The 13,640-nt window shown below is 40.8% G+C and overlaps 1 protein-coding gene across 2 annotated transcripts in view; it reads right to left on the bottom strand.

The window, feature by feature from the left end:
- SGPL1 (sphingosine-1-phosphate lyase 1) overlaps nt 1–13,640 on the bottom strand; it is a 51,550-nt gene that overhangs the window by 25,175 nt on the left and 12,735 nt on the right. For both annotated transcript variants that reach the window (XM_019712448.3, XM_019712449.3), the window contains one exon: nt 4,465–4,630. In XM_019712448.3, coding sequence (XP_019568007.3) covers nt 4,465–4,630 — 166 coding nt within the window. The remainder of the gene's footprint in view (nt 1–4,464; nt 4,631–13,640) is intronic.

Here is a 13,640-nt window from a genome sequence, read left to right as displayed (position 1 = left end):
AACAAATGAACAACCCGTGCTTTTTTTCAGGATCTAGGCTCTGGTCTCTCATCCTAACAACACTTTCTGGACCTAAAAAAGCCTTCAATATCACGGACACCCATCAGACGCCCGTCAGTCAGGCAGCCCACTGGACAAATACGGAATTCTGATCCTGTCAATTACAATAATTATAAATGCACGGCATCAAAATAGATTGTTCCATCTTTAATGAATTCACATTCAATATATTTCAACTGACACTGACAACAAGATTTTGAGGTTGGCATAGAAGGTACTACATACTATCCAAAGGCTACAAAGGACCAAAGCATTAATAACTTGTTCAAGACCACAGATCAAATCCGTGACGGAGCAGGGATTGAAATGAAGTCTCTGTTTTTTGAGTCCTCGGCTCCCAGGGCTACACGCTGCTTCAGGTACACAGCAGGAATTTCCAGCTATCCCAAATGTGTGTAAGACCTAGCTTTCAGCCAAGGCCTGAACTGAGTATGAATTTTTACTGCATTCCTGGGAGAGCTGGGCATCCGATGTCTCGGGCCACCAGGAGCATCTCCAAACAACCCCAGAACATGTCTGCACCTCCTGCTGGTGTTCATTACATGATGCTTTGCATCTTTCCTGGTGGTTTTTGCTTAGGCTGCATCCCTGCCTTTCTATCTCACCCGACAGTGCCCACCTGTAGTCAAGAATGTAAATGTCTGGGACAGACAAGGTAACTAAGACAGACTGAATATAAAGACAAAAGGATTGAAACCACTTGTTTGTGCTTACTTTTTTGTTTAAATTTTGGAGTATTTCCTTTCAGCCTTATGTTCTACACACTGTGATACATAGCTGAGATCTCATAGTATGTACAATATTGTACATTCTTCTCACATATTTTAACAGTTCATCAAATGAGTATAATGTAGTATTGGATAGTTAAGCTGCCTATTAGTTGACTAAAGTTGACCCTTGAACAACATGGGTTTGAGCTGTATAGGTCTGCTTATACGCGAATTTTTTTCAATAAATCTACAGCCTTCCATGTACCTGGTTTTTGCATCAGCGGATTCAACCAACCGCGGATCAAAAACAGTATTTTTGATCTGCAGTTGGGAATGTGCAGATGAAGAGGACCGACTGTACACATCATTCTATGCCATTTTACATAGGGACTTGAGCACCCACGGATTCTGCTAATCTGCGGTGGGTCCTGGAACCAATCTCCTGTGGATATCGAGGGACTGCAGTTAAGTTTTGAGGGAGTCAAAAGTTATACATGGATTTCCAACTGTGCTGGTGGTCAGCACCCCTAACCTCCATATTGTTCAAGAGTCAACTGCGTTTTTAACAATGTTAAAGCTGTAAAGATTCAGAACCACTTTCTTATTTAATAGGTGAAATAATTAATGAGGTAGAAAGAGATCTAAAAAAATCAGCAAGTTGAGTCAGGTCTCCAGAAGTGACCGGGTAGAGGACAAAAGAATAGACTAATTTGGTGAAAGTGGTGGGATAAAATTGTACAGGGTTAAAAGAACAGAATACAGGATCAGAGACGGAGAAATTAAAACTGATAAGATCATGTGGTCATGACCCAAAAAGATGATCTCAAAAGTAAAAGTTCCCAGAGGTACAGAAGGAAAAGTAATTAGGACGTGTTAAGGCAATCAAACAGGAAATGCCAGTGTAAGAACAACAATGCATGTTGTTCACAAATTCCTCTCAAATTATGCCACTTGATCCTCATATTACCCTATGACAAGGTAAGGCAGGTATTATTATGCCCATTGTATTAGGAGGAGGCAACATAAGCGTTTTGCTATGGCTGGAAACTGGGCGAGTTTATCATCCCCTCCTACCACGTAACTGATTTCTGTTGTGAACAATGGACAATACCAGTTAAAACCAACACCAAGTTGTAACGATTTGAGCTGATACAGAGCAGAGCAGAATTAAGGAAGAAAGAACACCTTACAGAGCAGCTCACCCCTGCCCATCCTCCCATCCCCATCTTTCTGCTTTTTCCAGTTCTTATTTACCCTGGAATCATCCCGTGTTCCAGAATTATCATCTTCCCTGAAGAGTATTCAGTTTCAAAATCAGCAAAATTTATCACTAGTCCATACTTTAGACTCCTCTAGAGCAATATACTAAAAGTAACTCAATTGTTCAGTGATATGTAGAATACCTCTACATGAGGGAGGTGCTGAAAAAAATGGCACTTCTGTCAAAATGACCCCCAATGTCTGGAGGGAAGACATTTTTATATGTGCCTAAAATTCAAGCTGGAAGTTACAAAATAAGGAGTGTGTTGTGTATATATGTGTTAAACTATACGAAACAATGTTTGACCTATAAAAACTACATTTGGTATGGTTCAGTCTGATTAGGATACAGAAAGGAATACAGACACATAAATAGTGGCTATCTCTAGGTAGCAAAATTTTAATTTTGTTCTTATGGCTTATCTATATGACTGACTTTCTATAATGAACATGTACTACTTTTGTAATAAGAAACTGTATGTTATTAGAAAGAAAACAACTGAAATGGCTTGGAGTTCAGCTCACAAAGATTTAGAAGGCACATCCCATTTACACACAGCTACTATTAATTTTCCCATAGGATGCTCAGAGGCCAGCACATTCTTTTTGGAACACGAAAGGCAGTCTAAGTACCAGACCAAGAGGGCTGTGCTTCTACCAATGGAGCAAAATGCACAAGGGCACCACGGGCTGCAGAACTGGAAACAGAAGTAAACACCTAAAGCTAATACTAATCATAGCAATGAAATATAAATCTCAAGATCTCTAACCTTAACCTGGTTTCACAAATGTACTACCTTAAAAGGAAAAGTCCATAGAATGGTGGCTGTCGGGAGAGGGGTGGTGGGGGCAATGGGGACTTACTGTTTAATGGGTACAGAGTTTCAGTTTAGGGTGATGAAAAAGCTCCAGAGATGGATGGTGGTGGTGGGTGCACAACAATGGGAATGTACTTAATGTCACTGACCTGTACACTTAAAATGGGTGAAATGGTAAATTGTGTTATATATCTTATCACAATAAATACAGAATGAAAAAAAGTGCATTTATTGCTACGCCTTAGAGTGCTCTGGATTAGGTCACTTCACCTGGAAGGAGAGGATGGTGGGCAGCATTGAATCTAAAGCTTCCCAGGAAAAGAACAAGCCTGAGCAGAAAGAGAAGGGTTGTGTCCATTTCTAAACCACAGAGCAGATGCAGCAGAAGTGTTAATTAGTCTAATTTGTTGGAGTTAATGAGGAAATCCTGCGCAGACTCAGAGCTGAAACCGAGGACAGGGTTTTGGAAGCTGGAGTGAACTGAAATTTAGACAGGGGCAGTCATGTCTCATTTCCACTTTAATTAAGTGCAATGTTTACTACATAGTGTTACTGGAATGGCTGGATGGCTATCTGGATGGTACAGATAAAATAGAATCTAGCTTCTAAGTTAACTTTCCTGGGGGAAGAGGAAGAAAAGCAGAAAAAAAAATAACAGTTAAAGAGATCCTTCAAACAGATGTTATCAGAGAAGCAAATAGTTATGGAAATTTTAAACAAATGAGAAACGACAAGCAAATCTCTTCAATGTTATTGGGTTTCTTATCCCAAGGAAGTTAAGTTGGATGCCCTACTAGTAAGAATGAAGAGGGAAGGGGTACAGGGGAGTGTTACAGAACACCCACCGCCACTCCTACCATTTACTTACCAAGCACAGCCTGCGGAGGGAAAGTAATTTACAGGGAGGTAACATGCAACTGGGTATGTGTGTGTGTGTGGGGGGGGGGGGGGCAGGATCTTAGGAAGGATGGAGGATTTACAAACTGATTGCTAATAGACTTCTCATCTAATGCACTCTTAGAAGTGGCCTCCTCTTCCCCATGTCACTCTAGCTCCCTGAGGCACTACCAAAAAAGCTCAAAGTATACTGTCCCCTGACATTGAAAGTTCAACTTCAAGAAGACAGGGACCTCTGTTGCTTGTATAGATATCCTAGGATGCCTACCACAGTGTCTGGCACGTGGCAGACATTTAAATGATCACTGTGTGAGTGCTGTTTCCATTTCACATAATCTTGAAAGGATGGCCAGAAATGAAAACAATAAATTCCTGCTTGGGGAACTTCAGGTGACACAATTACGTTCTAGGCAAGAAACTAAAACTGAAGAAGGTTTAAGCCACACTCAGAGATATCAGTGGATACTTAACAATGGCTAATTTCTTGGGAGTTTTTATGTAAGCTACAAATCCAGAAAAATCTGCATAAGCAGAGGTAGTTACACAAGAGTCCTAGTATAACTTTCCCAGTCAGAAGACAATGTCCCCGCTTCCATTTAAACAGATTTTTAAAAATCAGAACGAAACCAAAAGACAAGAAATTAGTCCAATCGGTCAACCACGAGTTCCAAAGCTAATGAACCTCCACTATACCTTTACAGAGGGGACAGTATACTTACTCTCTGGCTGGAAGACAAATTCATATACCCAGACTACCAGCAGCGTCGACAGGACACTCCATGCAATTAGCTGCCAGGGCTCATAGTTGGTGCAATGCCCATTTACGTAGTTCTTGGCCTTTGTAGAATATACTTCCAAAATCTCGAAGTAGGGCTCAAAGGTCTTCTAGAAATATAAGAGATAAAAGAAATGTTATAGTCAGAGAGAGAATGAAGTCCATTCTTAGTTTATTCTCCAAATTTCATTTCTCTAGGGCAAGGACGGTCATGATCTAGGCCTACCCCAGCAATAATCTCATCATCCTCTAAGGTCCTCAAAGCTTCTGTTCCAGTCATTCCAGGTACACTGCCCCTACTGAGTCACGTGGACTTTGACAAGATTTTTGATCATCTGCCTATTGTGTGAAACAAAAGGTTAAGCTACATCATTTCAGCTCTAAAGCTTCTATATGTACAGTATTCACTGTCGCACTCTCTTAACTCAAACTAAGCCTCTCAATAGGGTTTCCAGGCGGGACCGTTCTTGGGAATTTTTTTCGCTTTCCCGTTCCCAAATCCCGAGATACAATCTGTTTTCCGTTCTCCACGATCAATCATTTCCACAACGTGACGGCCAATACTACCAATCATCTGGGTTCAAGGAGCCAATTTTCCCCATTTCCCGACCAACTTTTCTTAAGATTCAGGAATGGGAAAGTGGGAAAAAAATTCCCTAGAATGGGCAGGAATTCCCACCCGGAAACCCTACCTCTCAATATGTCTTTCTCTTCTCCCTGACTTTATTCGAATCTTTCCCATCCTCTAACCCAGGGGTCAGCAGACTGTTTCTGTAAAAGGCCAGAGAGTAAACACTTTAGGCCAAAGAGTCCCCATTACAACTACTCAACTGCTGTTGCAGCATAAACGTAGTCACAGATAGTGGGGAAAGAAACAGTGGCCGTGTTCCAACAAAATGTAGTTATAGGTACTAAAATTTGATATAATTTCACATATCCAAAATGTTATTTTTATAAAAACAACCTTTAAATTGTAAAACACCATTCTTAACTCCTGGGCTGCACAAAAGCCACAGCAGGACCGATCTGCCAATGACTGCTCTAAGGCCCTATTTAATATTTAACTACACAACTCTTAAAGCCAGGGACCACATCTTATCACTATGTGTGTCCCTGACAGTATCTGGCACCAGTAAGAAAAAAACCCTGTCCTCTGATAACCTACCAGAATACCCCACTCAGGAGAATTCATCTCTCTTATTAAATGCTCAAGCAATCATTGTACCTCTGCTCGGAGCTTATCACAATGCCCCTTGCAGTCTACTCATCTGTGTCTTATCTCCCTACCCACATGGTTAGTCCTTGAAGATAGATCTTAGTCATCTTTACAAGCCCCCAAAGTGCCCTGTACAGAATAATTTCATGCGCTAGTTATTCATTCACTTAGTCAACATTTATTAAGCATCTCCAGTGTTTAAGACATTAAGCAGGGGGAGCATTAAGGTAAATCGCATAAGCTCTTGCCCGTACTGGGCTTATAATCTAATGGGAGAGGTCTATGTGTGTATGTGTGCATGCATTACACACACATGCATACACAGACACACGTGTATGAACAAATCATTAAAACACTTCAGGATCAACGCTATAGAAAGGATGTGAATGAAGTGCTAAGAGAGACCAGTGAGAAAGGCCTAACTCTACCTACGAGGAGATGAGGGAGATACAACAGAGGAAAAATCTAAGCTGGTTAAAAGCGTAAAAGAATGATCAAAGAAAATTCTCCAGGCAGAAAAGTTAAAGGAAAAAGAGCCATTCCAGGAAGACAAGAGAAGTAGCTGCAAATGCACAGAAAGAGTCTGGGAATGGCAAAAAGTTCTGTGTGGTAAGAGGGTAAGCTAGACCAGGGCAGGGACCTTCTCTGTCTCACCGGTACCAAGTCTCAACAGGCAGGGGAGTGCTTAGCACACAATTTGTACTGAGTAAAAACATGGACAGTGATCAAGTCAATGAGCAAATACGTCAGTTAGAGCACTGAGGCTGGGAGAAGTTCACTAAGTCCAGCTTAAAAATGTCCTTGAGAAAAAAAGCATGGAGATAGGGAATATCAATCAATACGCACTTTTTGTAAAAGTGGTTTGTCCGAGTTCTTTGTATTTTAAATGACCCAGAAATTCCACTTTTTGGTATTTATATACTTGCATGTGTGTTCAGAGATATGTTCACTCCGGTATTCTTTGTATCAACAAAAGAAAAACATAAATAATAAAAATGTCCATGGAGGAGTGGTTACATAAACTGTAATACACACATTTTATGTACCCATACTATGCAGCACTGAAAAGAATATAAAGCTAAATGAACTACATGGGAAATTTTCCAGAATATAATGTTGAGTTAAAAAAAAGAAAAGCAAATTGCAAAGTAACAACAACAAAACGGGTGGGTTTTTCATTTGTTTTTAAAGATAAATTGGTGGGAGATGGCTAGAAGGAGGACGTAGATGAGAAACAAAAATTTTAATTAAGAGGATTGTTGAAACAGTCCAGGGGAGAAATAAACAGGGGTTGACCTCAGGCAGTATGACACTGGGGACAAAAAGCAGTATGGATTTGAAAACTTTCTGGGGAGTGGAATAAACAGGGTGTGATAACTTATTAGATATGGGAAGTATGCAGTCAGAAGAGTACAGATAATTCCAAATTTTCAAGTTCAAGCTTGAAAGACTAAGTAAGTGGTGTCACAATTAATCACAATAGAACAGAAGAGGAAGGTGAACAGAAGAAGGCAGAAGAGGTTCTGAGAAAAAGATAATGATACTGGTTTGAGTTATGCTCCTGTAGGACATCTACATGCAATGTTCTAGTAAGAGCATGAATGTTTAGGAGGAGGACAGGTGCTCGGCAAATGTTTGCTGAAAACATTTATCCTCTTAGCAATTAGGCTGCCGTATAAGGTAATTAACATTAGGCAAGCTCTGGGCTCCCTAGAGGGCTATTCATGGAAACGCAGCTCATCTATAACCCCTGCCTAGCGCTTGGTGGCCAGTCCCCAGAGCCCATGTTGCTATCAACAACCTCAACCCTGCACACCAGTGGCCATGGCAGTGGCCGTGGCTGTGGCAGTGCTGGTCAAGACTTGAAGAAAGACCAGAGGAATCTACCATCATCAAACATATGGCGTGATTTCCATCATTATAAAGAATTTTCTAGCATTTAAGTTGCGATCAAACCAAATGGTTAAGGAGTGTGTATGAATGAGATGACAGAACAATCATTCAGATCAGCTCTTCCTCTGGTGATTCTAACTCCCAATTCACCCAGAAAACAGAGGTTACTTTTACCAATGTCAAAAGATGACTGTAGATATTGTCCACTCTTCACAGCACTGAACCAAAAGGTAATATAACCAGTATTAGGGAGAGAGCAAAGAATCAGCAAAGGCAAACTAATCTCATTGTTTAAAAGCCTATTAAGATATGAAGGCACTCCTTGCTAACATTTATAAAATTATACTCAGCAAGAATGTATTTTCTTGGTAATTGCCTCAAGAAGATAAGGGGAGCCCTTGAGTTCAAAGTCCCTGAAAATATTTCCTTAAGGAGATACAGTTCTATATTCTCTTCCTCCAAAGAATGATACTGTACTTAGATGGGTCCCAGCAAGCTTTTTGAGTAGGCAACTACTTGGTCACAGAACTAGTTCCTCCAAGGTCCTCCAAGGTTACTACAAACAATCTAGGCTCAGTCCCCAATGAAGCAGCACCTGACAACGCTGACAGCTCATTGCATTATAGGGCTCTGTGGGGTAACGTATGTTATCTCCTTGGAAAAAAAGAACGAAGCAGCTCCTTGGGGCCTTGCAAACAGCACAAACCCCAGGCCGGGTCCTGATGCAATACACCAGCCCATGGGAAACAGACAGCCTAAATGCTAAAGGGAACTTCAGAAATCAAGCCCACATTTTCACTTTACAGAGCCCCCAAAGTGAAATGGCCTGCCTCAGCTTATACACACAGGCTTGTGTCAAAGATGAGGAACCCAAGTCTTCTGACTCACTCAGTACTTAGTACTCTTCCAATTCTTCATTCTCAATGTTCATAGGCAGAGAATCACTTAACAGTGCCATCCTAAGAGTTTTCTTTTCACAATTTATGTTCTTGGCAGAATCTACTTTGAATATGTGGTACAATTCATAACAAACTAAATTATATAACTAGGTCATGACTCCTAATAAACATCTAGATAGAGACGGAACAAGAACTTAATTATATTTCCCACCATGCCTTTTTGTTCAGTGATACATTTTTGTCTACATACACCTGCATATATATTTATAATTACAATACTTAGGCTTCTGTTTATTTCAACTTAATCTACATATTGTGTCTCTCAAAATATAAGAACTATGAGTAGTCACCTTTGAAGGCTACTAACGTGTTTTCCCAAAACTAAGACCGGGTCTTATATTAATTTTTGCTCCATTAGGGCTTATTTTCAGGGGATGTCTTATTTTTTTCATGTACAACAATCCACATTTATTCAATTACAGTCATGTCATCTTCTTCTGGAACATCGTCATAACTTACTAAATGCGTCCATCTGGCTGAGATCTTAACTGGGGCTTATTTTCGGGCTAGGTCTTATTTTTGGGGAAACACGGTAGCTTACTGTGTAACTCCTGGCAAATTACTGCACCAATCTGTGCCACCAGTTCTTTATCTAGAAGGGACACAGAATAATAGGCACAAAATAAATTGTGTATATATGTCTGTAGGTGTGTGGGTGTTTATCTCTCTAGCCCTTGGTAAAATTTCTACAATTAAAGCATTCCTTCCTTCACACTTTGTTATGAAATTGGAAATGTATTCCTCTAGAGAAAAAACAAAAAAACAAAACACTTTGCCCAATTATGTATACAAAATGTTAGTAAAGAATACAATAAATCTTTTGAAAGTATATTACTAAATGAAAAAACAAGCTTATCCTTAGTATTATGAAGATTCAAAATAGTAATTACTTTAAGAAGCCACTGTCAAATAATGGTGACTAAACTACCAGCATTTCTCTTCTTGTTCATTCCATTTCCAATCTAATGCTTTAGGTGTTAGCTGATGCCTAAAAGACATCAAAACTCAATAATCCTCATCAATATTAGACAAAAGGCAGCTGCTAGAATTGATAGGGGTTTGGTACCCAACTATTTTGAAACATAACTAACTCTTTTGGTGCCCAAATCACTCCAAGGGACCAAGACTCTTTCATGAATGTAACACAACAGCGAAGCCCACAAATTCTGCCAATTTGAGGCATGTAGCTCATTAGGCCCATGAGTTTCCAACTTCTCCAACCCAGTCCCATAGAAACGTATTTTACAGCACAATCTAGTAAACATAACAGAAAGATATGAATCCAAACCAAAAGTTACCAAAGTGATACTTGACACCTTACTACTTGTGATGCACTTATATTTCTTTTCTAGTCCCTCCTCCTTTTTGCAAATACTTGACCCCACTAAATTGATTCTGCGCCCTTCTAAAAGGACCATGACCTTCAGGTTTCAAACCAGTGCCTCAGAGTGAATTTACTCCTGGCTTCCTTCAATGTAGAATGTGGGTGTCTACTGCAGTGAAGGGGGTGAACACCAAGGTTATTGCCCACTTTATACAATCTCAGTGCTTTTTATACTTATGACTTATTCTCTTAACAATTTTGCGAGGCCAGGATTATGATGTGAAGAAGTATCTAAGTCAACAGAGATTCAGAATTCTTCAGTCCCAAGTTCCTTTCCTGTCGGTGCTAGCCCACAGCTACCCGCAATAATAAACTCAGTCCCTAAATCACTCCAAAAACAAGATTCTGTAAGCAAACTCCCAACAGCAGCACTCTTCACACCTCCTCTCCGCCCCCAATAAAAACTTCTTTGAGAACTAGAATTGCACTTCACCAACTGCCAGTTAGGCGGTGATATTTTTCCTCCATTAAATTTCTTAATGACCAATTTATACCAGAAGAAACAGTCTCAAAACGAGGATCACTAACAGAGAAAGCCATCTGGCAGACATTTCCAGCCCCACACTGGACGGTGCTCCTTTCCTTGGAGCTAATACAAATCCTAACAATCCTTTTTCCATTATGTAACAAGGGCTAACCATCTGTGTTTGTTTTCTTCAAGAACAATGGCATCTCCACTCAGGCAGCCCCTAGAGCTAAGAAGAGATCTGCCTACAATGCTGCCACTGCCACCGACAAGCTTAGTGAAATTAAGGGTTTCTGTCACTGACAGTTATTTCCTGAGTGCCCACAATATGCATGGCACTGTTTTCCGAAGATGAGAGTTCACCAGTTTGTTGCACTTAAAATGCTCTCTTGCCTTTAAAGCTCCAAGATTAGGTGACCACTTGGTATTACAGAGGGACTAGAACTCACTGAGCAAGAGAAGGCCAAAGGGTCCACAACACACATGCACGGGAAAAGGTGAAGAACGTAAAAGCCTTTTTTATTTTAGAGGATACATGGTAATATTTACAAAGCTTGAAATTTGAAACATCTTTCACGTTATTTTCTTTGTACTTTTATAACCTCACCAGGTTCTTAGTTAAGAATGAACATTCCCTTTATAGGTGGGAAAAACTGAAGTTAAGGTTAAGTGACAAGTTCCACGGCAAACTGAGCAGTAAGTGGCAGTCGGGATGAAAATCCAGAATTTCACACTCAGAGCTGAATTACAAGATGTCTGGAGCCATCTCTCAGGGCTTCAAGACATTATAAATATCTAAACATAACGGGAGGAGTAAGACCTAAAACAAGACTACCAAAGAGCTGTAAAGCCAAGCAGAGGAACCAACAAAGCAGCCCAAAGTACTTTCTCCTTCGTGCTCCTCTCACATTAAAAAACAAGCAGTCTCAATATCAAAGAAAAACATTCCCTCTGTAACTGATCCACTCTACTAATAATTTCTGAACTGCCACCAACACACAGATTCCCTGCCAAAGAAAAGGTAGTAAGTTTGCGCAGCTGCGTATTATACAGCACCACGTCTTCTAATGGCGTGTGGTCAAAAGTACAGTGCACACAAGCTAGTTCCCTTCAGCTGCAATAACAACTCATACCTCTCCAACTTCCTGTTTGGCGAGATGTGGACTGGTGGCCACAACACACACCTGGGTTCCGAGTGTAAGTCTGTTACTCATACAGGAAAAATTCAAAACAGTAATGCCAAATAACAGCACTGGAGAGTCCCTGAAAAGCAGGATTCTGGGAAAAGTTACTTCCTCACATAGAGCTCATCCTTCTATCATGGCACAAAGCCTGCAGAGTTATCTAGAATCAGACTCTGCACACATCGGCACCCCTCCGATGAGCTCACGAGACACATCACATCACAGGCCATCAGAGCTGAAAGGGAGGCTAAACGTCCGTTCATGACCACTCTCCATTCTTCACAGATACAGACACTCATGCTCAAAGGTCGCGCAGCCCAGACTTGGCAGAGCCAGGACTCAAACCTTCTGGTTCAAAATGCATTGTTTTTCCCACTACATGTTCCACGGCCCAGGATTCCCGAACCAAACTATCAGTGGCGCAAACAATCAAAACACCAACAGGTTCAAAACAGGCAATTCTCATAGTATGTCATCTAGTTTATTCCAGGAGCCAAATTAAGAGCCACAGGTTCACTACTCTTCCAACTAAGAAAGACGACATTGCCCAATTGTCTGAACACTGTCCTACAAATGACAAGCACTTCTGGGGTGTGAACTGCCATTCAATGCTATTTCTCAAACTGCAAACCTCATTCTTCTTTCAGCTGGAGACAGACATACACTATTACCGGCTTCCAAAAGAAAGGCTGAAAAGGAACTGGTTTGCAAAGTACTACAGGAGAGTTGTCTTCAAAATTGTAAAACCTTGCTGTTCCAGGGAACTGTAGAGACCACCTGGTCCAATCCTTTTCAATCATGAAGAAACTGAGGCTCAAAGACTAATACTAAAATGTGCCTTCCCTGGGTTCAAAGGAGACGCAGTCTCCATCAGAATCTAACTTCTTGTTCAACGCTCTTTCCATTAAACCAGTGGAGTGCATCAAAATCATCCAAGGAGCTTTCCTGAGAATACCCTACCCAAAGGTTCCGTGAGTAAGGAGTGGAGTGCAGAAATGTTTTGGGAAAAGCGCCCCCACGTGATTCTGCTAGGCTTTCCTGGTTAAGAACCATTTCTCTACATTATAACGTGCCCCCTTTTCTCACCATCCCCTTCTTTTATAATCACCCAATAGCTGACTTAATATGCTACTGAAACCCAATCACCTAACTTAGTGGCTGTCCATCTTTGACAGGTGGGATAAAGACATCGCCAAGCTTTCCTAGAAGTGTTATGTTCAGGGCCCAGCCACATCCACCAACGAGATCAACTCATTGTTCCTGGCTAATATTTACCCTTTGGCCAGATACTAATGAAAACCAAATCTTCCCCCCTGCAATGCTGCAAAAAAGAGTTTGTTTTCCTCTTCCTTTCACTTTCTTCACCTCTAACACAACTGCATGATTCAACCCGCAGCTTTTCCAGAAGAGGCAGAAATCTGACCTTTAAAGCAGGACTGGGCTGTTGAGGAAAAGAAAAACCTGTTTTACGCAGCTCACCCATTACCTTACTGTAAAGACTCAGACTCAGCTTAGGGAGTAAAGTTAAAACACAGAAGTGATCCAAAGAGTTCATTATTTATTCTTACTCTACTTCTGCCCTGAAAACACAGAAAACAAAGCGAATTGAATCTGATTTTCTTTCATATCACAATCTGCAGAACTTCAAAGTACAAAGTAAACAGGTAAGAAAACACTATTGTCGTTAGAGCCCCAAAAGGCATTCAAGTTCATCAGCAAAAACAGATCACAAGCCCAAAGGCAAAACTCCCTTGGGTCACTGAAGTAAGAATTGAGCAACAAAACCAGACAGCCTTCCAACCAACCAGTAGAGACTATGACACAGAAATGTTTGAAGGGATGAATCATCACTTCTTAGGCACGATAAAGAGCAAACCATTTACTTCCCCAAAATTCCACTGCATGAGTCAGGAGCTCCAGTGTCTGAGAAGTTCCTCTCAAAAAGCTCAACGGTCCCCAAGTTCCCTTCCAGCCAGGTCTCAAGCGTCAGACATACACACACTCAGTAGTATTCCAGA

The sequence above is a fragment of the Rhinolophus sinicus genome, chromosome 15 (assembly GCF_057876585.1).
Source record: "Rhinolophus sinicus isolate RSI-liver-muscle chromosome 15, RSI-T2T, whole genome shotgun sequence".
Lineage (NCBI taxonomy): Eukaryota > Metazoa > Chordata > Mammalia > Chiroptera > Rhinolophidae > Rhinolophus > Rhinolophus sinicus.
Note: the sequence above shows the minus strand (reverse complement) of the source record. Positions and strands in the feature narration are given on the sequence as shown.